This window comes from Lepisma saccharinum, chromosome 15 (assembly GCF_977018435.1).
Source record: "Lepisma saccharinum chromosome 15, izLepSacc3.1, whole genome shotgun sequence".
In the NCBI taxonomy this organism is placed as follows: Eukaryota; Metazoa; Arthropoda; class Insecta; order Zygentoma; family Lepismatidae; genus Lepisma; species Lepisma saccharinum.
In genome coordinates, this window is record NC_139243.1 from 79,534,887 (window position 1) to 79,561,458 (window position 26,572).

A 26,572-nucleotide genomic window follows, 5' to 3' on the forward strand; every position below is an offset into this window, starting at 1 on the left:
TCACATTCTAATCTCGCCCAGGGCCTTGCGATGTGTTGCTATGCCACTGGCTAGTACTACAGATAAACTAAATTGACACTAGGTACTTCTCTTGTAAAAAATCTTTAATGCATGTAAACTACAATATGTAACAGCCACATGGTATATTTGTTGGAAACACCAAACATTTCTGATGAATTGCTGGGAATTTTAACCACTGTACCTGTTTTTTTATGTACTAATGTTACAGAGACTCATTCTACTTCTATCCCTGGCATTTCTGTTCATGTTGACTACCTTCCCCCAAACACACTACTTTGAACAGAATGAGTCCTAGTGCACAGATAAAAAACCAAGTACAGCGGTTAAAGTTGCAAGCAATTCATCATGAATCAACCGCTACTGGCACTTTTCTATTACACAGAGACTCATAACAGAGATCAATCGCTAATGTCCAATTTTTTCCACCACGGAGCATTCATTTTTCTGATTTCTTCCTTGTGTCTGAGTCTTGCTTGGGTTGCTAAAGGTAAAGATGAACAGTAGTAAAAAGAGAGATCACTTTCGTCAACATCTGTCAAGGATGGTGCATCTACAACAAAAGTTTTTATTAATAATGCATAAATTGTATCAAAAGGATACAAATTATATACACATGAAATATGATTATGTATCCACGTACCTGTTTATTTTATTTGATAAATAAATTGTTTGACATTAATAGAATGAAATAAACAGGTATGTGGATATATAAACACGTTTCATGTGTATATTATGATGGTCATTCGGAAAGTCCTACCTATTTCTTTTTAGAAAAAAAAAGTTGTGAAGAGAAATACAGGGAGGTTATTTCAGTCGTTCACCGCCATCGTGTCGGCCGGTCGGCGCCGCCTTCATGCAACAGGTCCCGGCAAATTGCGTTAGAGGAAGTCCGTAACAGAAACAGCTTGTTTTGTAATGTTTCCACTTTTCACAATTACAGTTACAATTACAATTGAATAAGCACGTACCTTGTCGCAAGAATGCTGGAAAAGGTGTCCTCCCAAATACAAATATTTCTGGCACCTTATTTCTGACATCTAATCTTAGATTAGACATCGCTACTTTATCCTCAGTTGACAGAAAGGGAAGACAGCATCCCGGCGCATAAAGCGAACCGAAACCGTAAAATGATATTTAAAATTAATAATAGTGATCACTAACCTGGTGTGTTATAAGATATATTGAAAATGACCTCCTTCAACAGCAATACAACACGTTTCTTAGGTTCAAGAGATCCTGTCTCTCGTAATTGCCTGACCACTTTTCTGCAAGAGTTCGTTTTCACGTAATTATCGTACATAAAAACTCGATGTTCAAGACTATATTTGTTTAGCGGAATAACTAATGAATGAATAACAATTAACACACAATAAAGCACTAGCACACCAACTCAATAACACAGTATAAAAAAGACGCGTACTGATAAACGCAAACAGAAGTGAGCATGAGGGTACGTTACACTCACGACGTCTGGTAGCCGACAGTGTTGCTAACCATTTTCCGGCAATGTCCCTACAGACATAGTAAAAATCTCCCTACAACTGACCAAATGTCCCTACGCCAAGTAAAGCGTCTAAAAAAACAACACCTCATTAGCATGCAAAACAGAAGAGAAAATGTACACATTTACTTACCAAATCTTTCTGCTCGGTGCTCCACAATTAATGAAGGAGCGAATTTACAATACAGGACCCCTCCCCGATTTTTGTAATATTTCGCATACTCACTAATTGAGGCCTCCTAATCACGGATTTGAAGTTAAAATTTGTGGGTCACCTGTAGAAATAGCAAAATAAGTGAATTTGAGTGGTCCGTGATCGGCACGATTGCTCATTACTTACCGGAAGATTTTGTGTTTCCAATACTTAAAAAATGAAATATACATTCCTGATATTGCTACGACCCCAAATTTGAACTATGTTTGCCTATCCTATCCTATCCTAACCTAACCTAATCTTACCGTGAATGGTTCGTGGGGTTATCCGTCAATGGCTTGTGGGGCTACCCGTGCTTGGTTTTTCGACCCCAAATTTTAATTATGTTTGCCTTGCCTAACCTAACTTAACCTAACCTTACCGAGAATGGTCAGTGGGGCTATCCGTGAATGGTTTTGCGCTAATTGTGATTACGAACCGATAAAAAAATCGTATTCATCATCGAAGACACCATTTTCGTATCCTGCAATTTTACGATCGATGCACTGTTGCCAAGCTTACCTGTAATCAAATCAGTCCACATTCCACATGTTCTTCTACATCGTGATTGTCACTGTCACATGTAATCCCCTTCTTTAGGCAATATACCGAAATCCATAAGTTTATTAATTACCCCACGAAATCCTCCTGCACACTCCACCTAAAAATCTGTACAACATTAACAACTTTTTTACTGTTCTCTTCCGCCATTCTTACACGATCCATGCTCTCCAAGTATGAAATCAACAGTGTGGCAACGCTGTAGACAGCGTAACTAATTGCGAACGTCAATTGTTCATATCAACAAATATGGCTACCATACTTGTATACGGAGAATCATTGCGAGAATTGAAATGCTTATTTTACAACTTCTACACGTTAATGAACAATTTTTTCACCTCACCCCAACATGTTAACTTGAGATAAATCATCACGACTAATTATTTCATGAGTATAAGACGTAGCATAGAAATTACAGAAGGGTCCGGTGTTGTAAATTTTTGCCTTAATGAATAATAGGGGTGTGCGGGACAAAATGTTTTGGGTCGGGACGGGAATTTTTTTTAAATCCCGACATTCGCAACGGGAAAAATTTGCAATTTCCCGACCAAGTCGGGAAATTTTCGAAATTTCCCGGAGCTCAGGAAATCTCGAATTCTACACGTCATTTTCACTTTAAGTGATTGTTTTTGCATTTCTAGAATAAAAACTTACAATTTATGATAAGTTCCAGAAACTTACAATGAAGAAAACGTCGAGAATTAACGACTTTTTAAAGTGACCATTCGGTATTTCCCGACTGCTTGGGATCCCGAAAAGTCGGGAAGTCATTTCCCGAAGTCGGGATCGGGAAGGGAATTTTCTTTTCCCGATCCCGGTCCCGACTTTTCGGGATCCCGCACACCCCTATTGAATAACGTTGAGTCATTTACTGTTATTTGAAGTCATACATGCTGCTGCTGTGAAGAGATAGATGTTGGTTTGTGATGCTGTATTTCCTGAAGTCTTTAACAATTCTGGTCCCATTTTATTTCTCTTTTTTGTTTTTGTATCACTTAGGTAACATTGAAAATATTCTTTCAGTTTCCGCGTTAGAATGTGGCAATGTTAGCACTATTTTCGCGAGAGTGGAAATGTTTTCAAAAAATAACTTGCCTTGAAAGTTCTCGGTAACCGATAACATGTTCCAAAATTCTGATGGAGACTTGTTGGTTAGTTGTTTTTTCTCTTCCTCACTAAAGTATCCAGATAAACTAATCCATTCATTCCAAACCGAGCACGAAGAAAGTGCAGCTGACTGGCGAGTAAGCTTTGCACCTTTGCGCAATAAAAAGTTATTTTCCAAGATTGAAAAAAGTCCCTACGTTTTCCTTCATTTGGCAAAATCTACGCGGGCGAAATATAGTGAAAAGTCCCTAAGGTTGGTATCACTGCCGACACTGTCTCATTCGTGCAGTATGAAGCGCCGTCTCGCGGCTGACAACTCCCCCGATAAGCTGCCGGTGCTCTCGCGACAACTGAGGATAAAGTAGCGATGTCTAATCTAAGATTAGATGTCAGAAATAAGGTGCCAGAAATATTTGTATTTGGGAGGACACCTTTTCCAGCATCCTTGCGACAAGGTACGTGCTTATTCAATTGTAATTGTAACTGTAATTGTGAAAAGTGGAAACATTACAAAACAAGCTGTTTCTGTTACGGACTTCCTCTAACGCAATTTGCCGGGACCTGTTGCATGAAGGCGGCGCCGACCGGCCGACACGATGGCGGTGAACGACTGAAATAACCTCCCTGTAGTTTTCATTTTACTGACCTATTACAGAATACATTTGGTCAATTTTCTGTGTAGTCACCACTACGATTCAGGCACTTATCATACCGTACGACGAGGTTTTGCATGTCTTTGCCGCAGTAGTCAGCCACCAGTCCATTGAACCAGTTCTTGACAATTTCCTGGAGTTCCTTGTCACTATGAAATCTTTGTCAAAATGACTTCAGAAGATGTGAAATATGAAACCCAAGACTCATCACCCATGACAATGTGGTCAAGAATTGATTGAGTTCACGTTTTAAGGCTGCTTTATGCACGGTAAGGCTAATTGGGACTGGACCTACAGTTTAAAGTGGGATCCGAACCACTATGTGCCTCCACCAGGTATCAAACCCAGGACCCCTTGATCACAAGGCGATGACGCTACCACTGAATGTGGTCAAGAATTGAGTCCCTTTCCTCCGAATTATGTTCCAAGAACGTGAGAGCAGAGGTCATACGGCTCTCTTTATGTTCTGCAGTCAGTATGTGAGGGACCTACCTTACACAAATTTCTCTGTAGCAGAGATGATTGTTGACAACGTCATACAGGAATGTGAGAGAAGCCTCATGAAAGTGCTCCTTAATGTTGTGAAGTGTAAAGTGTGTCTTTCCTTATGAACTCATCATTTCTCTGCTGCAAGATCTCTGATGGATGCCCAGACCGCTCTTTGTCGTGAACATTTGTTCATCCTTTGTGAACATTCGGCACCAACATCTCACAGATGATTCATCCAATATGCCCTCACCATATGCAGTTGAAATCTGACAATAAATCTCACTGGGACAAACATTCTGTGCATTCAGAAATCGAATCACCGAACGTACTTCACACTTGGATTCATTTCCGAAGGGCCTAGCAACCATGCAACTACTGCTAACTACTGCAGAGGAATGACTGAGGTGGCCTATAGGGAGAAGTTAAGGTCGTGGCTTTGTGTGCACTCTGTGAGCAAACTGGTAAGACTTTCCGAACGATCCTCGTATTATCTTACCACATCTGAAGTCCCAAACATGTAAAATATATAAATATGTGTATCTTAGAGTGTCAAGTAACAATTTTGGTTCTCATACAGTATTAACACAAAGGAGTATTTAACAAGTGTCAATTAAGACAAATGTGTGTTTTTTTTTTTAATATCAACAAAATAGCAAAGAAAAAACAGGAAACCTATTGGGATAAAGTTCCATGAGTGAAATTAAAAAGCAATAAAAAATAATGAAACAAAAATTTGAACCTTTAGAATCCTGATGGGCCACAAGCAGTAAGTTGCCAAATGTGAGAGGTCCAAATGTTTGATCAGCAACATGCAGTTGCATTTGACATGTCATTTCTCAAAATCTACAGATGATATTTCAGTTGCTTTTTTATTCTCTTTGTTTTTGTTCTCACTTATTTTACATTGCATTTCTACCACTTTTGGCCAATCATGAAGATGATTATTGATGTCGTCTCGCTCCCCGTTGCCTAGACTTATTGCATGAGAAATAAAAGTCATTGAGTACAACACCGAATGATGAAAATGCCTGTTTAATTGCGTAAAACTTACACGTAACTTATCACAAAAATAATAACCTAATCATCTATACCTTTAGTCCATTTTCGTCCTCATGTAACAAAATCCTGTAGTGATGGTAACCAACACAAACTATACACTTGTTTTTTTTCTTTTTCATTTACACCTATCAATGATGAGTGATGATGTGGTGAAACTGATGAAGGGACGCTCACAAGGAACACCCTTGTCTAGGTTGGGATTTGAACCTGGGACCCCTGACATCGAAGAGTGCCATGCCAACCACTATGCCACAGAGGCTTCTGTTTTTTAATATATATATTGCTCAAGTTGCTATATTTCACAAGTTTTTGAAAAAATTCCACGAAACTGTGGAAAACGGTCAAATTTTGCTGGCCCGCTCATGGGCACAGATGTAAACCTGCCTGTTCTCATAGTCCAGATGTGTACCTACAATCCACCAAAGTTTCAAGGTCAAACCTTGATTAATACACTGCCTGCAGTAAAAAAAAAAAAATACATTTTTGAATTGTAAAAATGATACCATTCTCATCTTCTTGAAACATGAGCCCTACGAATACTAATCGATCGGATTTTGTAGGAAAGCATGGCATGTTGGAAAAGTGTGCAATTGGAAATTTTCAGCATCAAGGGGTTTGCAGACGGAAAGGTGGAAAGCAGCTAAAGATTGAAAAAGGGTGAAAAAAATGCAAGTGACTCTTGAAGATAATAACAGTTGTGAACACATTAAGACTTAACTTAGGGCTCCGAGAATAAAACCACAACACTTTATCACATCACCCTATGTTCAGTGATTTATATTTCAGGAAAACAGAAAGCAAAACTGACTACTTACTCTCCAGAATCGTTGAAATGGCTTCTGCTTGTGCTACGAGAGCTCTTGTCCTCTTCTCTCTGCTGTGGTAGGATGAGGCATGCAAATAGAATTTTGCCAATTTACTTTGGACCTCCTTATGCGAAGCTTCCAGATCTTCTTCACCACACCACTTGACAGAATTTCTTTCCTGCCATCTTTTGGAAGAAATTAAATTAAATTTAAAAAAAATAATCAAAAATTAATGAATTATCTTACAATTTGGCATACACTATGTTCAGATTCCAGTAAAGAATATGGGCTTGACCAGGACTCGAACCCAGGTCTCTGGCATACCATGCCATTACTCTACCAACCTTTTTTTTTTAGGTTAGCTCCTAAGCGGAAGTTTCCCCCACCTCAACATCATATCAATTTAACACAATTTTTCTACTTTTCATTCAGACTTCAGGACAGACAAACACAAACATCCATATCTTACCTGGGATTCGAATCCAGGCCCCTGGTGTTGCAGTACACTGTGCTGGCCACCAGGGGCGCCGACTTGCCAAAATTATTGGGGGAGGGGGGGGTCTGATCACTGAAATAAATGAATGAATGACTCACTCCCTCCCTTTTTTAAAAATAAACATTAAGTCTCCGCATAGCAGTTTTTAAGCAGCTATTATATTCCTCATGCAAATGAAATGTAACATGAAAAAAGTGTGTCTGCTCATTTGTTTTTTAGATAACAATTAACATTTTTATTTAAAAGTAGGCTATGTATTTACATTAAGAGACCAACATAAAGTTTTATGCCGGCCTCGGAAGCCGAGCATGTTGGGTGGTCGGCTCAACTTGCTTTGGTCCGGAGGTCTCAGGTTCGAGTCCCGGCGAGGGCATGGGTGTGTTTTAATGTCCGCAACAGACTTTAAAAGAATGGAAATGTGGCGGGTGCAAAGAACCTTAGTGTTGACTAACCATAAAAATAGCGAATATTTACAATATTTAACAGTTTTATTTAATTATTTACATAAATGCTAACACAAATCGCAGGCAAATAGTTTTACTTTTTTGTTCTTGATACAATATTTTACTTTTTAAATTTAATTTTGCAATAATAAATAAACACATAGCATGCCGTGCTTTAGCAATAATGCCTTTGATTATAGCCGTTCCCGCTTTCGCAATACAGACTTTTCATAAGCTTTCCTTGCGTACTTTATTGCAAGCCAGTGTTAAATAAACTCAAAGACTTTAGAATTATTTTCCCCTTATTCTTTGGACTAGAGGAAGAGATATCGAGGATAACTAAATATCGTACACATCAATATTGCCTGAAAGTCGTGTTTACGACCTCAAATTGTTCAGAATTCACTAATCAACATACTGGTATAATTGTCATATCACCTCGTTATTTTGAAACTCTTTTTAGTAAAAATGTTACCAATACTCATAATTATATACTTAGTATATAGTAATAAGTCATGTGATTTTCTTTCTCCGTTCATAGCCCCCCCCCCCCCCAAAGTTGATGGTTTAGCGGTCTCAGCCCCCTAAATTTGATGGTCTAGAACATTTCAAATGTGTATTGAAAGTTAAGTTCATGTTGCACAATTCAGAGTAAACTTTACAAGAGAAGCTAAATAATACATTATATTCTCTTAATCAAAATTATTTGAGGGGATCTGCCCCCACATCATTAACATTGGGGGAGGGGGTTCAAGCCCCCCCAAGCCCCATGGAGTCGGCGCCTATGCTGGCCACTCTGTCATGGAGGTCTACTTCAAATGAGGTACGAGGCCAGCCTTCATTTTTTCCCTACTTTTCGCTGTTGCTGTTTCACCTGTGTGAAATCGTTTCTGCTAGTGCTACTGCAATGGCCTTTCAAACAATGCTGACATTGACTGTGCCTAATTTCTCCAAGCACAGAGTTGTAAATTACCTTACGATTTGACACAAACAGGAGATGCACTACATATAAATTCCAGTGAAAAATACAGACTGGATCAGCAATCAAACCTGGATCTAAGGCAACAGATACCATTGTGGTAGCACTAATGGAGACAATTTCACAAGGTAAAAAGCAAGTGAAAAACAGGCTGGTTCGGTTGGTCAGTTGGTGGAGCAACGGATGATATACCAGAGGCCCAGTTTGAATCCTGGTCGAGCCTGCATTTTTCACTGGAATTTCTACGTAATTTCATAGTTTATAACCGCCGTTATCTGCGGTAAAAAATATGATGAATTCAAGAAGTTGTTTGAACAAAATAAGAACGTTGTTACATACACCAACTAATAGAATTGTCGCTGAGTAGATATTGCAGGCAGACATTTTTTCTGCATCCGATAATAGTAAAGAGGAAGGTTGGTTCTATTCTGAAGCAGTCATCATAGCACACTAGGTAGCCAGGTGTTCTAGGTTTGATTTATTTGGTGTTTTAAGTCCACTTTATGCAAAGTAAGGCTAATCAGTACTGGACCTACAGTTTAAAGTGGGATCCGAACCACTATGTGCCTCCACAGGGTATTGAACCCGGGACCCCTTGATTACAAGGCAATGACAGGACCACTGCGCCATTGGGGAGGCCCTGTTCTAGGTTCGAGTCCTGATTGTGGTTGTGCTTATGTCTATGTTTCTTGCTTATCTTAATTCATCAATTCCCCATACACCCTCATCGTCATGATTAGCCTAGAGTATAGAGCGACCACAAACAAAATAACCTTCACGCACCTTCCCCCTCTATCCGTTCAGCTCGGGCCATAAGGAAGCATGCTCCACTCTCTCCCTCCCCTCCTAGCAGGAGTACGAGGTCAGACAATAAAGTAATGAGAATGATTTTATATTGTGAAAAGGAAACAAAATAATTGAACATTGCTTGTTTATTACTAAAAGTACATCCCTCCTGCATCAATACAGCAATTGGCACGGTTGGCCAACGATCGATACGACATCTACAAGTCTTCATGTGGTATGATTTGAAGATTGGACGTCACAACCTGTTGACTGGTCCTGTGCTCATCAAAAGTGCGTAATTTCAGCAGCAGCTTCACTTTCGGGAACGGGAAATAATCACAGGGGGATAAATCTGGGGAGTAAAGATTATGATTCAACACATTCACTTGTTTTTGGACTAGGAATGTATAGACAACCACTGCTCTGTGGGACTGTGCATTATCGTGGAGCAGGAACCAACTGCCTGGTTCAGGATACTGAGGTCTGATACGGTCAGTTCTCTTCCATAATGAATCCAAGCACTACGATAGTAACAACCAATTACACTTTCACCCTCTGGAACAATTTCATGATGAATAATGTCTTTGCTATCATTACAAAAACACAACATTGTCTTCACCCTTGGCTTCTCGAGCTGCATTTTCTTGCCTCTTGGTAAATTTAGTGACTTCCATTCAGCGATTTGTTAGTTCGTACAAGGACCATAGTAAAATGCTCTGTTTTGTCCTCCACAACAATAGAATTCAAGAAATGTTTATTCCAGCAATCAGTTTTCAGAATGTCCTTCATGAAACTTGATGTTCACTCGCTACTCCATAGCTATTACGTGATGACACCCTTGCACCTCCTTCACGACATGGCGGCATAATTCCCAGCATGCCTATCGCAAGTTCATGAGGTGTTGCCAGGTTGTGGATTCTGGACCACACTACATCAGGAATGCGTTACTTCAGAGATAGAATGCACATTTGGGACAATATAAAATCATTCTCATTACTTAATTGTCGGTCCTCGTACGGTTCACAGGAGTCGCGAGTCTGCACAGGTTCATTTGCTGGGGGTTCCACTATAGTACAAATTAAATTAAAAATAACCAAAATATAAATTATGATTACTTACACACCCAGGTGTCAGAAATATACTTGTCTGTAAATGACAACTGAGACTGGTTAGTTAATAGATGACGAGATAACTCCTTGGTGAGATTCGTGATTTGGACAAATATTGATTCAAAAATCTAAGTTGGCAACAGTAACATACAGCTGGACTTCCTTTCCACTTGAACATTCTGCTATGCAAGTGGAGAATGTGTGTGCTGTTGCCTAAGCGACTGTAACTGGAAGTGAGGACTTCTGCTACTGTTACATAGTATATTCCCGGTGGCCCAAGTCTGGACTGAGGATGATATATCACCTCACAACAGAAAACGAACCTGGGTACTTGGAGAAATGACAGGACTCGACCACTATCTGTTGGATTTTCATGCTGTTTCATTAACTGTAGTTCTTTCTAGGAGTGCGTGTGTGTGTGGATAAATCACTGAGGGGGTTGAAAAAAAAAGGAACGAAATGAACAAAAACTTTGATCGAATACATTGGGGTGGAGATAATAACTATTAATACCTAGAATTTTCGTACTAATGGATGCTAACAGCCTTGAAAATTCCACGCCAATGCTTCTAGCATAATATTTATTTTATTTTAAAAGGAAACTTACCAGTAGTGTACCCAGGATTTTTTTCCAGGGAGGGGGCTGAACTTGTGAACTAGGATGGTGCAGAAACAGTGGCACAGAAAAATTTTTCATCTGCGAGGTACAAAATTCGTCCTCCACACATTTTGGGTTCATTTGGAATGTGAAGGAATGGAAAATCAGAATTTCGTCATTTGAAAGTAGGGAACAAACATGCATTTTGGAACATCAAATCTCTGGTTATGAATGACACATCTCAACCGGGGATCATTATTTCCAACCCACTTGTAAACTATATCTTACTTATGGTGTTCCAGTTGAATTCAATTAAGTTTACTGCACAAAAAATCATATCATTACGCAATTTAAGTTCGACTTTGTACAGTGGTGGCAATTTATATGGGTCTGTGGGGCCTGAACCCACCCACTAATTTATGTGATTTTTTTAAACTTATAAATCAAGCGTTTGAGCCCACCCATTGTTTCTTGAAAAATTGGTGCAACTGGCTCTCTCTTTCAGAGAGACTTCTGGTGTTTCACAAGTAGGCTGCTTTTTCTATCAAATCTAAAACTGGGCGGTGTTTATGACATATGTTGGGTTGCTTCGTCGTTTAATCCTGTTCGAGAGCTTGTTGAGATCTGTAGTGCTTTGTTGTGCTTTATAAAAATAAGTTGAGATGGTCCCCCATTGGCTCGTGGGAGCTTCAGGTTTCAAGGATTGGTAAGACATTTGTCTAGTAGTTATTTATGATGGAATTTGAGGTATTTTGAGACTCTATACAAGTACTGAAAGTACTATCATTGTATATGCAAAACCAAAATGCTTCCAGTCTTAGAGCAAAGCAAGAAATTGGCATGGCTACTCTTGAAACATTGAAAACGATTGATTCATCGCATAGGAGGACGGTAGTTCAGGAATTAGAGTAAAACCATGTGTTTGAAAGTAATTTTGTCAATTTTTGGTGCACAATATGAATCAACAGTTTGAAAACTTAGGTCTCATTTTTCATGTAGTTCATATTAAATGCATACACAAATGGCTTGTAGATGAACATGTGTTTTATGGAGACATGTCAGGTGAACTTTAATGTAAGTGAAAACATACATGTATGTGCGTCACTTTTATTTTCACATCTACAAAGAAGATCCACAACAAATTTCCACCTCACTAAAGAATTATGATAATTAAATTGTACCAATATCTCATCTTTACTGAACAGTGAGATTAAATATTTGCTTGTATCATAGAATACATCGGCGAAAATCAATTTTGGTGATATCCCATTGTTGGCGTTTAATTTTCATTAGATGTGAGATCTAATTACCATTTTAAACTTTCATTTTAAAAGTTATTCAAACACAAAAATGATTATCGGGGGTAATTTTAAGTTTTTATTTCCGACTCCATTACTTACCTTCATTTGATTTTTTTTAATTTTCAGCCCCTTCTCCCCTGGGTGTGCCAGTGAAACTTACCTATCTATCTCCTTTTGTAACCTCTCTACTGTTGAGTCATCTATTGGCTCTAATAAGCTTTCTTCTACAGTAGTGTATTTATGTCCTTTCCCCTGTAACCACTTACGGACAGCTCTCTGAATGGTTATGGAAGCTTTCTCTCTTATCAGGTTATATTTGCAGGACACAAATTTCTTCCTTGCCTTGTAACCCCTCCATGCAGACTGAATCTTTATGGCAGCTTTGCTTTGTTCATCGTGCAAGTAAAAGAACAGCCTGTCTGTAAGAATGAACAAAAAAATGGTAGTGTAACATATTGAATAAAAACCTCACTTTCATAACATTAACAGTCCAGTTTTTTTAAAAAATTAACCTTACCAGCCCAAAGATTTGAACCCGCCCATGTTTTGGAGCCCGTTCCCAAAGCATAATGCCTTCAACCACGTGGCCACGGTACTGAACACATTGATTGCTGGCACTATTGCTTTGTCATTGTAGTGGAGAATGGATCGCTCGCTTTGGCACTGCAAGTTGTATTTTAATTAATTATTAAATTTAATAATTAATGACGTTTTGCTGTCTCTTACAACATGGATATCAACAGGATATGTTCTTGGGGTGGCACAAATGAGGCATGTTGAGTGATGTGACAACAGTCGATGCAGGGATTCAATGGAAATGAAAGTTACCAACTCCCCTAGGTGTCTCAGTGGAGTTACTTCCACAACATGCATCAACTCCTCTGCTCATTTCGCTTTGTGTTAAAAGATTTTCAAACGTTTTAAAGTTGATTATTAAGCTAGATACGATGTTTGAAAAACATGATGAATAAGAATTTTCAAAAACTCATGTATTCATTATGGGGTATAAACTTCAACTTCAAATTATGGCTAATCAAATGCTTTTCCACCTGTCCATTACTACTTCAGTCTGTCTTTTTTCCCTTGATATCTTTTTTTATACTATTGGAAGTTTTATATTCCCAAGAGAACAAATAAAATAATACTTCCATAAGTGTCTTTCTCCTTGGCTTCTATGGCAGTGTTGCCAAACCTGATGTGCATAAAAGAGCTGAATTTCACCGTAAACTGAGTAAAACCTTTCAAGGAGCTTAGATTTACAAAACTGGATAAATGGCCTCCTAGGGTAATTTTAGGTGTCAGATGAGTGGGGGCTGTGGGTGGGGAGGGGAGTGCTTTAAAGTGATGGTAATGTATTCTTAGTTTTCACAGTCTAGGTCCAGCAGCATCACCCATCTCAATAATCCACCGATGGTCGTATGAAATCAAAAATAAAGTATTTGCGAATAACAATTATGCCTCTTCACGTCAGACAAGGTGCTACAAAGGAAAGTACCTGGGGAAGTAAGAGGGAGTGGGGCGACACAGCAAATTATAACAATATTACGTGCAAAATGTATATTTATGGCAAAAGTTGTCTATGTATGCCGGAGCCAGTGATGGCACCATGGTGGAGCAGGATGACGTGTGCCCCAGTTCACAGCCAAACGAATGCATGCAAGAGCCAGACCTGGCTCAAAAAGAGCTAAGTTGTCAACAGTGCTCCAGATGCCACAGAGAGGACAGCCACATGGAAATTCTTCCCTCATGCTCTTAAGCAATTTACAAATTCAACTTACGTAAAATTCAAGTTACGCAAAGGTTTACGGAACACATTATTTACATAACTTCGGGGGGGGGGGGGGGGGGGTTACTGTACATATATATTTTTACAATAAAGTTCAAATATTCACAAAGATCAGTATTTATATATATGTTTATTGATAAAAATCAAATTGATTGTGGAAAATTCATTCCCAGACACTTACAGTACATTGTTACTACTACTTACAATGCTTGTGGCTCCACAAATGATTTCTGAGTCCCTGCAGCGGTGTACACTATAAACTGTAGTTTCAGTCCAAATCAGCCTATCTGAGCATAAAGTGCACTGAAAACAAGCTTTCACAAATGATTTACAAAAACATGTTTCTGGCTTTCAATTATTTGAAACTAATTATATCTGAAACTTCAAAATAAAGTAATACTTTTCCAATAACAGAAACAGGACATTCCTTCTTAAAAAACACTAAGTTGCTGACCAAGGCAGTTCATTAAAATATAAAAACACTTAACATGTACCGTTTCAACCCTGTATCATGGTCTTCCTCAGATGAAGAATTAAATTAAAATGAAGAAATACCCACAGAGAAAGATATATACACATAGCAGGGTGACTAGCCACACAAAAACAAATCATGTTCACAGTCCTTATCTTGGATGATTCCTTCAAAGGAATTAAGTACACTTTGCCTCTTGACACATGACTAATGGGTCTACCACACTGAGAGGTGATTGACAGGTCAAGATTAGCAAGAGTCTGGAACTGCCTGTTTATCATTCCCCCACCCCTCCTGCCTTTTTGGATATGAATGAATACCTCCTCCCCTGGACTTCTTCTCTTCTCTTTCTTCCTTCCTTTTTGTCATCCTTTTAACTTTCTCTAACACACTCTTCCATTCCTTGTTTATCTTGAGTCCTCCATTCCAATTCATGATTTCTTCTCCTTTCGTCTCTATTTCTCTTTGGCCTCCTTCCACTTTCTCACTAGTTCTCTCTTCCCTTTTCCTATATGCCTCGCCAAATCCCATTCTACTTCATATCCAGTCACTCAAGTGTGTTTGAATATGGCATTCCTGTCTCTCTTCAATCTCACATCATCCACGTGTTGCTTTAACCTGTCTTTTAGTCTCTTCTTCGTTTCCCCTATATATACACTTTCACATCCTCTGCACTTCACCTCGTAGATAACCCCTTCCTCTTCTTCCTCTCTCTTTTCTTCCTTCTTCTTGCTGGCTATACTTAACACAGTGCATCCTCCCTTCCTGTAAGTTCTTATACCCACTTTACTCAGCACTTTGCATATCTTCTCTGTGGCCTCTCCCATACTTCTTATACCAAACCATCTATCTTTTTTGTTTTTCTTCCTTCTCTTCCGGTCCTCTCTCTTTTATTTCTTTCCTTCTTCTGTTGATGTATTGTCTGTCTTTCTTTTCAAAGCCATTCTCTTCCAGTTGTTCCCACAGGCTATTAATCTTGATGTGGAGAATGGCTATGATTTGTTTTTGTGTGGCTAGTCACCCTGCTATGTGTATATATCTTTATGTGTGCGTATTTCTTCATTTTAGTTTAGTTCTTCGTCTGAGAAAGACCCTTATACAGGGTTGAAACGTTACATGTTAAGTGTTTTTATATCTTAGTAAACTGCCTTGGTCAGCAACTTAGTGTTTTTTAATATGAAAACAAGGCTTAATTATATTACAATTCCTTTTTATTACAAATCTGTAAGGGGTGACCATTTCTCAAGAAACAAAAATGTCAACTTCAGTTCCACGTAGTACACCCTGGACTGCATTTTGCAGACTAACGAGACTCTGGTGTCTGGACTCACAGTCCAGTATAATCCTCGAGGGGTCCATGTTGTATGCTAACTTTGTGTGTTTGTGTCTGTCCATTCATCCATCCATTTCATCTTATCACCATTCGTCCTCATCTTTGCAATTATCCAAAAGTAGCAGAAAAGCAAAGTAAAATAAAACAAATCAATCAATCAACCAACACAAATCTTTAACTTTCAAAAACTTTTCATTCTCACCTGTTTCATCTCTCAACTCCACAAGAGATTTGTAAAATGCCACTACCAATAGTAAGAAGGAATGTGCTGTCTATGACTTTATATAGGAAATAAGATGTACAAGTGTTTCCGTGACCTTGAATCAAACTGGCAAGGTGGATGGAGACTGACCAAAGTACCAATATGAGATAAGGACCCTGGTTCAGAATTACTTGCTGCCTGTGATATCATGAGAATGACTCCATGGATGTTAGAGTCCAAGTAACCAAAAGTGGTTGGTCCAACGTTGGGCCAACCGTACTGAAAATTGTTGGCCAACGGTTGGCCCAACGCAAAAATGGTAAATTTGGCCATGGTTTCAATGTGTGGTTTTTATGTTAGGCCAATATATGGTTTTAGTACGTTGGGCTAACGTATGGTTTTACTAAGTTAGCCCAACGTACTGAAAAGTCAAGAATGGATAGGTTCGTTTTCTGATATATACATAATTTATTGAGAGGCCAAATGTTTGAGTTGCTGTTTTAAGTCCACTTTGTGCACAGTAAGGTTAATCGGGACTGGACCTACAGTTTAAAGTGGGATCCGAACCACTTGTGCCTCCACCAGGTATCAAACCCGGGACCCCTTGATTACAAGGCGATGATACTGCCACTGCGCCATCGGGGAGGCCCTGAGAGGCCAAATGTAAACAATAGTTCAAGTTATTTATGAAAAAAAAAATACACAGCACTTTCTCATTCATATGGTACCATTGTTTTCAAGGTACCTTCAAGTGGTAGCACAAAATCCTTCTAGAGTTTACTTAATTTTTCACCTTCCATGGAATTTAGTCTGCACATAACATTGCTTAACCACCTTCACAATAGTACCTGTAAGAATGTTCTTGTTCTACTACAGCAAAAGAGACAAACAATAAGCAATTCCCAACACATCTTTCATCCATGGCAGCTGACAAAGGACTGGTGAATAACTGCAAGTTAAAAATAGCTTCTACTTTCATTAAAAATATATTATATTTCCAGTATGTGCTGTGACTGAAATATTCTAAAGAAACACTGTTACATGTCACTTATTTTACACTATAGGTTTTTCAGCATTCTCCTGAAAGTTGCCTTAGCATTAAAAAGTTGTTTATAAAACTGATTTTGACTCACGTTTCCATGGTTGGGCAAACGTTGGCAACCACCGTTGGCCCAACGTCAATTTGCCAACCAACGTAAAGCCAACCTTCCTGACGTAAAAACTGACGTTGGCCCAACAGTGGTGGTTACTTAGGAGTGGATGCGACAGAGCTCCTTGTGATGCTGTCGTGTCTGCACCGAAGCTCAAAGCCACCATTTTGAACAACTACCGTAACATTTTCATTGTAGAGTGCTGCAATATACTGTAGTAATGTCTATATTAAATCTACAAGCTGCATCTTTCAGTTGTCTTATTGCACTCTCGTAGGCAGCCCCAACTAGTTTTGGCTTATAACTTTTTAATGAAATGTTTCCGGACCACGATTCCTCATCTCATATTGGTACTTGGGTCAGTCTCTATTCACTCTGCCAGTTTGATTCAAGGTCACGGAAACACCCTGTATTTTGCAGCGCACGGTGCAAGGAAATATGTTGCGTCATATCATTACATCTTTCTATTCAAGTTATTTACATTGGGAATATCCTCCAAAAAGTATTAAAAATCGAAACAACCTTTTCAACTTATTGTTACTATTCTGACACAAACTACTTGAAGAAGAAAAACAAATTAAAAGTTTTAAAAAAAACTGTGAATTTTGAATTTTTTAAAATTATATTTGTACAGGGTGGACTATATTGATGGGACACAATTCAAATGGGCATTTCTAGGAATGGAACAAGTTAATTTATTAAGCACCATATGTAATACAGGAGTTCACAGCACTGTTCATCATTTGAATATAACATCCCGTAAATAGGTACCACCTCGAAGAGAATATTCTTGGCTCTTGTAACCATATACTCCATACTGCAGTGCAGGAAATCATCTGAAATGCCCTGTATCTCCCTCCTGATATTTCCCTCGAGTTCAGCAATCATTTGGAGTCTTGTGGCTTAGGTTTAGGAAACCCCACAAGAAGTAGTCTTTTGGGGCTGGATCTGGTAATGTGGGTAGCCAATTGATATCGCTGAATCAGGAAATGAGGCACCCAAGGAAATGTTGTAGAAAGGTTCTCATTGACTCGATCCCGTATGTCTAGTGGCACCCAGGATGCAAAATCCCAGGGAGATGGGGGGAATTCCCCCCCACCAACGATTTTGTCCTGAAATCCCCCCCACCAAACTCTTCCGGGTGGGAGAGTTTTTGTTTTAACAACAAACATAAACAATTAGTTTGGGATTCGAATATACTTGACTGGAATAATATTGATAACATACAAAAAGAACGGACAACAAAGAGCCTCATCTCTTAGGACACTGAATCCAGCAATCCCCAGAACACAACAATTAGACCAACTTATTTCTTCTCCATTTCTCATCGGCTTTTGTAAGCAACCACGAAGTATATAACTATATTAATAAAACACGTAATAGCACTTAAATGTGAACTATTATCTTCTTAATGTTTCTTAATTTTTGTCCCTCCTCTCTTACACAAATCATTGTTCATAGCATCAGTAGCACATCAAAATCTTCAATTTGCAATTATACCGCGTTTGTTACAACCTGTCCCGGTTCCCGCACTAGCTGCTCCCTGGCTTTTCTCCATGCTTTGGAAAGTCAAAGCCAGGCAGTCAATTAAAATATGCAACGTCGCAACAGCGTCTACGTAAGCGCCTCTCTTCTGGCTTCCATTCTCTCCTCGCTCCCCAGCAGACGACTTTTTCCTCGTTTCTCATTGGCACCGAAACTGTCGAGCGATCCCTAGCGCGGGAAGCGGGACAGGTTCTACCAAACGCGGTATACATTTTGAATGAAAGCTGGTCGATATAATATTTTGTATATTTTATAATATAATTTGAATATTTAATAATTGACACATATTTAATGACATTATATATACGTATGTATATATATAGTGTGTGTGTATCTGTCTGTCTGCTCTTCACCCCTCCCCACCAATCTGCAGTGATTTCACACCCTGATGGCACCATATTGTTGCAGCCACATTTGTGTAAAACCAAACCACCTCATATCAGGAATGAAAGTGAGTAACATGTCGTCGTAGTTCTCAGTCTTTGTGCTGTAATGATGAAACTTCCACTAGGCCAGTGAGAAATGCTTCACAACCTAAGTAATTTTAACAGGACCCCACAGCACTGTAATTCATTGGACCAATTAAATGAAAAATGAATTAATTTTAACTCCCAAGCTCAGATTTCCAACTACATTGTATTAAAAATATGTTAGAATATTTTTATCTCTGAAATTACGAAATAAAAATGTATCCCATCAATATGGTCCACCCTGTACTTATAATGTACTGTTGTAAAATACCTGCAGGTACTGCTTGCAGTCTTCGGAAATAATTTTCAAAAAAAGTCCTTCTTGTTAGTTCATGTTTCTTTTCAGCCCACTTCTGATCCTGTATTTGCTGATCACCCATGGCGTTTAGAGGACCTCTTCTTCTAGAAATAAAGGGAATGAAGAATTAGAAAAATGTATGGACAATAGCTCAGTGTGCTGAGCACACAGCAAGTTCTCAACTTTTGATCTTGCCACCAAAGTTCCCAGGTTTGAGCCATGGCCCAAAAATTGGTGTTCTTCATGTTTGTCATTCTTCCATTTCATCTAATAGTGACTCATCCTCATCATTACAACCAACTAAAAGTGGCAGAAAATCAACATAAAAATACATTAAAGCCATGGTGACCTACTTGATAGGGCATCTGGATGCCACACGAAAGATCTTGGATTGAGTGGGTGATCTAAGGTAATTTTTCAATCCCTGTCCCTGCATAAAATGGCTCTCAGTCCAACCCAGAACAAAGAAACGGGTATTTGGAGGCAACCGTAGGGGGTTAGAGCACTTCGACACTGTCTTCAGCACTTCCAAAAGTGGCCGAGATCCAGAATATGTGGGGCCCTACCTATGTATTCCCATATGTGACTTCATGGCATGTTGCAATGCGCACAGGAAGCTTTAACTTTACCTTAAAGGTGATAAACAATCTGATCACATAAAACTTAACAGATTACAAAAAACTTAATTCCATAATTCAATGATTGATTTTGATTTATTTTACATCATTCTTCTGATACTTTTGGCTAATTGCAAAGATGAGGATTAGTTATGATACAATGAAATTGACGAAGGGACAATGACATAGAACATCCATGCCCAAGCTTGGATTTGAACCTTGGACCCCTGGTGTGTTATGTGAGAATAATAAACATGCCATTAAAAATTTTCTGCACTGTTGATAGACGAATTTTGAAATCTGCAGCAATATGGTAAAGTCAGCCATATATTAGAATGTACTGCATAGTTCACTTGTTCCCAAAGCATGCGACTTGGATGGTTTACAGGAGCGCTGTGAAATGTTCCAAATTTATTACACTTATTCCAAATAATGTGCTTATTGAGTACTTTTTACACACAAAAGAAATGTAACACCACTAACTCAGCATTGCAAGTGTTAGATAGGCCTCCATTCTGACTTGGGCGCCACGGAAAAATCTTGAAACACTAAGGATGCCATGAAATGATGAAGTTTGGGAACCCTTGGCATAGTTATTTATGCTGCTACTAGTTGAGCCTTCTTTAGGAAGACAACTCCGGCACAACAATTAATTACTTTTATTCCAGTCTTGCATTAATTAATAAATTAAATGTTTTCAGGTCACATTTCAAAATATGTAGCTTTATCTTAGATCCATAGCATGTATTATTTTTTCCAAAAAGGTGACTCCTGACAAAACCTGTCTGAATCATTTTTAGTTCTTTCATTGGGCGAATCTGGCATGATGCTAACAAATTCCTTATTCTTCTATGAAGGTGAACAAAAACGGCATATATTGTTGTTACTATTACTAATACTGAAATATTACATTCACACCAAGTCAGTAACTTCCTTTTGTTTTACTAAGCAACTTGGTGCCATTTTCATGGACTTATTTTCATGGAATTCTGTTCCAGATACCGTAAACTTAGTTAATGAAGGCAGAGGTTCTTTGACATTAATCGGAAAGGGTTAGTGCACCCTCCATGAATAGTTTTGATGTGCATTGCCTAGTTATAAAATCATATGTTCATTCTATTTTACATAATAAAACATTTAGTTTGGTTGATTATATTTACTTAAGTATTTTTTGCCGACCTCCATGGTGAAGTCATTAGAAAAGCATGATATCATGCCAGGAGACCCAGGTTCGAACCTCGGCCTGGGTGTGGGTGCTCTTTGTATGCGTCCCTTAATCAGTTCCATCCATCCCTCATCCTCACATTCATGATTATCCAAAAGTGGCAGAAAAGTGAAGTAAAGGAAATCAAATTAATCATAAACAAATATTTTTCACTACTTAGAAACAACAGCGATAGCGAAAAATCAGGTGAGGCCAGGCCGGCTCAGTAATGGCACGGTATTCCAGAGACCCCTGATTTGAGTCCTGGTCGAGCCTGCATTTTTCGCTGAAAATTTCTACGTAGTACATCTCCTGTGTGTGCCTAATCTACAATAAATATTTTTCAGTTTGGTCTGTAAGACATTTAATTCTTGTTTTAAATTTCATGAAGATAGCTGATCTGTTATTCCGTAAAGTTATTTATAACTGCCTGCATGTCATGTTTTAACCATTGAAAAGATTTCATGAAAGATACTATACAAGCATATTTTTTTGTTCACCAAGTTGCATGCTAGAAAAAGATGCTACACAAAAACCACTGACTGTGATTATGAGGATTGTATATTAGAAAAAAAAATTACAAACAGGTACTCTATTTTCTCCACCTTATCCTATACAATTTCATTATTCTCACATCATGACTGATTACAATTATTCCATTGAATCTTAGCCTCAACAACATTTTTCAATCACTAGGATTGCATTGTTGAACTATCACAATACATGATTGTTTATACACTAAAATGTAATATATATGTGTACTCTTTGGTAACAAAAATGACTTTATATAAATACATGAAAAAAAAATGTGGTACGGGACACTCCATGTCAAAGTGCCCCTGAATCTCAATGCTTAAAATGAAATGAAATGTAATTTTATTCTATCTTGTGACAAAACAATCTAAAATTGCAATTTAGATGAAAATTCAAGTATTATATATAATTAAGTTAGAAGGAAGATGGTATTTTACATGTTGTTCATTAAATTTAACTTTTTGATTTGCTATTGTTTTGCATTGTGTCCCACCCACGACACAAAAAACAATCAATTTCTCCTCTAACTGCTACATTTCCCCTTCAACTCCACTAGAATATTCAAAACTCACAGAAATTAAAATAAATTTAATATTATGTAAAGAAGCATTGTTTATCAGTCCCACATGTGACATGAAATTTTACACTTACAGCTATAAATCTGGGAAAGTAGTTATGTTTAATCAACAGCATTTAGTTTCACAATTCATTCCAAAGAAAAATGTTACTTTAATGTTAAAAATGAAATATGAGTGTCCCGTTCATGAGAATGGAATGACCCTGTACTAATTATTTTTTTTAAAAAAAAAATTAAAAAATGGAAATTCCCATAAGTGAATTTTAATTATTAAAAAAAATCGAACTAAATTTTAAAATGCAGGTACCATGGCGACCGGACACCCTGTATTTGCCTGCCCCTGGTTTCTTATATCTACACACTAACACTTGTGAGACTGGCTCTGCCTCTTATCTTCATGGTAGTGTATTTTTGCTATGTGTCTTGCTTTTAGTCCCCAAACACAAGATGTGTTTGTGTTTGGGGCAGAGGTTAATATGAACAGAGTGCAAAAGAGAAAACAGAATGTAGTATTATTTAGCATGTGTCGCAACACACACATAGTCCTCCTCCATGGCTATGTGGTACCTGCTGGAAATTTCTACTGTTTTCAGACAGAATCTACTGTTATCAACTATACTCTACTGTGTGTCTCAGAAATCTACTGAAACTCAATCGTTTCCTACTGAGCATGTACAGTAGAAGAATACAAGTGCAATATTATCTTCAGTATTTCATGTAATATTGTATACAGTGTATGTAACTCAACATGCTGCAATTACAACTTTTCATTTCTCCTGATTTAAAATTTGATTTTATATCTACTTGAAAATCTAAACACAAGAGATGCTTCAAAACACCTATAGATCTACTGAAAACAGTAGACAAATTGGTAAATATGCGATAACGCCCGGACACCTTTCACTCATTTATTTCCTTAATTTTACCACTGGTACTTAGCTATTTTGCCTTGCAGAACATTCTTTAAGGTGAAGTTATGCCTTTTTCCATAAAATACTGTCAACTTTTCATATTACGATTGATTATTTGTCTTACTTGTTCCGCTTCTGTAATAGACCATATGGCGTGCACTCGTAATGGATCATCGTGCGTCATGACGCACCAGCTTGTGTTTTGTCAATTTTCAGTGCGCAAGCAGTGTTTCAAACCTTCATGACGGAAAATTACGTACTATTTCGGTTTTTGTTTCATGTTTACCTCCTCAAACCATGCACGTTATCCCCCAAAACCATCCACGGGTAGCCCCACAAACCATTGACGTTAGCCCCAAAATCCATCCATGGGTAGCCCAACAAACCATTGACGTTAGCCCCAAAAACCATCCACGGATACCCCACAAACCATTCACACAAGGTTAGGTTAGGCCTGTTAGGTAAGGTTCCATTAGCACTCATTTCACCCCTAAATTCATCGAAAAAAGAAAGTGCAGCGAACAGTTAAAAATAGAAATTTTCGTAAAAAGAAGGCACGTTTGGAAACGCTGCAGAGATCGTGTGACTTTCAACGCTCTCGCCATCTGCACGCACACAATGGAAACAACGGCATAATGTGGCAGGCAATGCCAATTTCTTACATAAAAACTGATTAATTTTTGTTCTGCAGCATTAAACTACGAAGTTATTACTTTCCGTGAAAGAAAATACCTCCAAGAACGTCCAGAATGCTAAAGAAACTCATTTCAGTAAGTACTTTCTTCTGTAAATTTGAAGAAATCCGTCCGGGCGATATCGCATATTTACCGACAAATTTTTCAGCAGGGTAAGGTGCTGTGCTTTGGACTCCGACTGCGAGACGGCATGGGTTCGAGTCTGGGCTCAGTCTCTAGGTTTTCAGCCTGTGTATAGGACCGGTGGCAACCCACCATCGTGAGGAAATAGGGGGCTAAGAGTGAATAGTGTAACCTGGTCTGGGAAATCTCCTATAATGGCTGACTCCACATCACCCCATTACCGGTTGAAGATCTCCACAACTCTAAGTAGGATAGTGGGAGGGAGACTGGCATTAGGGAGATAGGACAAAGCCCTTCTAGGGCTGTAGAGCCACGGGTTAAGTTATTATGCACACATAAAAATAAACAAAAATTGTTGTTAATGGTGCGTAGGTATTGAAAAATTTCCAAACCAGGTCACGAGTGTACGTGTTTTGAACAGAAATCTATGAATTAGCCAAAAGCAGTGTATCCGATATTTACATTTCTTGTAAAGAAAAAAATTAAACAAGTATCCTTGCAACTGCTTGAATCATGCACATCACATATCGTACTTCTGCAACGAACATTTCGAATATTTCAATAGCTATGATTTTCTCAATACACGTACTGCCCGTCTTCTTATACTTTTTCTCGTAATTCATATACTGATTCCACAAAAGTTTCCAACTTCCAATATTTACGCCGTTATAAACTTTGTTTACTAACAAACGTGATATTCTATTTACATATTCGGCTTCCTGATTTAGTTGCTATGACAACCCCCAGATTTCAGCATGCTCCCAACACACTCAATCTTTGAAAATACGTTGAGATGTAGCCAATACTCTGATTGCTAACCATGCACAAACCTCGCTATCAAGGTAGAGACGAGAGTTCACTGGCGCGCCCAGGATTTAGAAAAGGGCACACAACCAGGGTTGGCATGTTTAAAACAAAAGTGTGTAAAAACACTTTGTTTTAAACGTTTAAAACACACGGCTTTGTTTTTTTTACAAATGTTTTAAACGTTTAAAACAATATGTTTTAAACATGTTTTTTTTACAAGTGTTTAAAACACATTTTGGTGGTAGATATTTTATAGTCTGTGATAATTTTTTGGTTTGGAAACCCTGTTTTTCATTGAATCTGTGTCAATTAATCCGTGCTTTACAGGTCTCACTTATCGCACAACACTTGAGCAACTTATGTTCTAACGTCACGGGAGAAAGCTTTATTATTTTAGGCTAAATGCCTATGTTGTTAGGTTAGGCAGGCTAGCTATGTATGCACAAGGTCGCAAAATTGTTGTGCGACAAGAAAAACCCGTGCTTTACTGTAGAAATCGAAACCTCTCAGTTCCTTGTTTCGTATCGTCCTTTAAGTTTGAGACTGGTGGAAGCTTGAAATGCAAACTAATTATCTAAATACACAATGCGTGATTTTGATCATGACGTGATTTTTTTTCTTTTGCGATACGATTCATTGGTCTGTATAACTGAATGAAGCGCAGATGCTTACTTTTCGTAACATAATTTTGTACTTTGAAGATAAATTCATCTGGAGAATCTATTATGACACTGCAGGTTGTTTTCTGCTATATAAACTGTTCAGACAGCAGGAAATATTTCACCGTGATTTTTTTCAGGACGAGGATAGTAATTCTATAATATTTAGTTTCTTGAAATTTAGATGAATATAAATCCTAACCTACTTCAGTAGTGGCGGAAAAAGGGGGGCTATTACCCACATCTTTTGTCCCTGCAGACACGGGCGCCGACTTGTCAAAATTATTGGGGGGCTCTGATCACTGAAATAAATTAATGAATGACTCACTCTCTCCCTTTTTTAAGTTTTGGCCTCAGTGCTCGGAATCTCATAAAAGCTAGGGGTGTGCGGGATCCCGAAAAGTCAGGACCGGGATCGGGAAAAAAATTTCCCGTTCCGATCCGGACTTCGGGAACTGATTTCCCGAATTTTCGGGATCCCGTGCAGTCGGGAAATACCGAATGCTCATTTGAAAATGTCGTTATTTCTCGACGTTTTCTGTATTGTCAATTTCTGGAACTTACCGTAAATTGTTAGTTTTTAATCCAGAAATCACTTAAAGTGAAAATGACGTATAATTCGAGATTTTCAGAGCATCGGGAAATTTTGAACATTTCCCGACTCAGTAGGGAAATTGAAAATTTTTCCCGTCCCGATCCCGTCCCGCACACCCCTAATAAAATCCCATGAATTCCTCAAAAATATCATTTTTTTTATTCACAGAATATTAATTGTCCACGGATGGATATGTCACATGTTTCGTCAACCATAATAGCAAAATATTCCCGACTTTTATTATCTGCTACCGCGGAGCGCAAAACAGATCTCCCTAATATATCAATGATCTCGTTCTGAATGTCATACGAGAGCCATTTGTAGCCCGAACGTCCCATCCACTCCCCTAGTTCATGCACATCGTCTTTTGAAACTCTTTTTTAGTAAAAATTTTAACAATACTCATAATTACATACTTAGTATATACTAGTAATAAATCATGCTTTTTGCTGTCTCTGGTCATAGCCTCCCCAAAGTTGATGGTTTAGCGG

General features: G+C 38.3%; 1 protein-coding gene across 5 annotated transcripts; it reads right to left on the reverse strand.

Moving 5' to 3' along the window:
* Nucleotides 1-95: 95 nt before the first annotated feature.
* Nucleotides 96-24,850, reverse strand: LOC145999520 (IQ calmodulin-binding motif-containing protein 1-like). Of its 5 annotated transcripts, none has more exons than XM_083136488.1 (5): nucleotides 24,728-24,850; nucleotides 19,333-19,463; nucleotides 12,263-12,521; nucleotides 6,400-6,575; nucleotides 96-571 (listed from the first exon to the last, which is right to left on the reverse strand). In XM_083136488.1, exons 2-5 carry the CDS (start codon nucleotides 19,439-19,441, stop codon nucleotides 420-422), a joined length of 696 nt encoding a protein of 231 aa, XP_082992614.1. In that variant the 5' UTR covers nucleotides 19,442-19,463; nucleotides 24,728-24,850; the 3' UTR covers nucleotides 96-419. The 5 variants fall into 5 exon arrangements, with proteins under 5 accessions (XP_082992614.1, XP_082992613.1, XP_082992609.1 ...); XM_083136487.1 differs by having other exon boundaries at nucleotides 19,333-19,460; nucleotides 24,610-24,748; XM_083136483.1 differs by having other exon boundaries at nucleotides 24,610-24,748.
* Nucleotides 24,851-26,572: the final 1,722 nt, after the last annotated feature.

Excerpts from the sequence above, each read along its gene's own strand:
- LOC145999520 (XM_083136488.1), bottom strand. The coding sequence starts at position 19,441 with ATGGGTGATCAGCAAATACAGGATCAGAAGTGGGCTGAAAAGAAACAT. Across the intron at positions 12,522-19,332 it reads ACTGCAAGCAGTACCTGCAG|ACAGGCTGTTCTTTTACTTG; the intron begins GTATTTTACAAC and ends TCATTCTTACAG. Across the intron at positions 6,576-12,262 it reads TTACAAAAGGAGATAGATAG|ATGGCAGGAAAGAAATTCTG; the intron begins GTAAGTTTCACT and ends TTCTTCCAAAAG.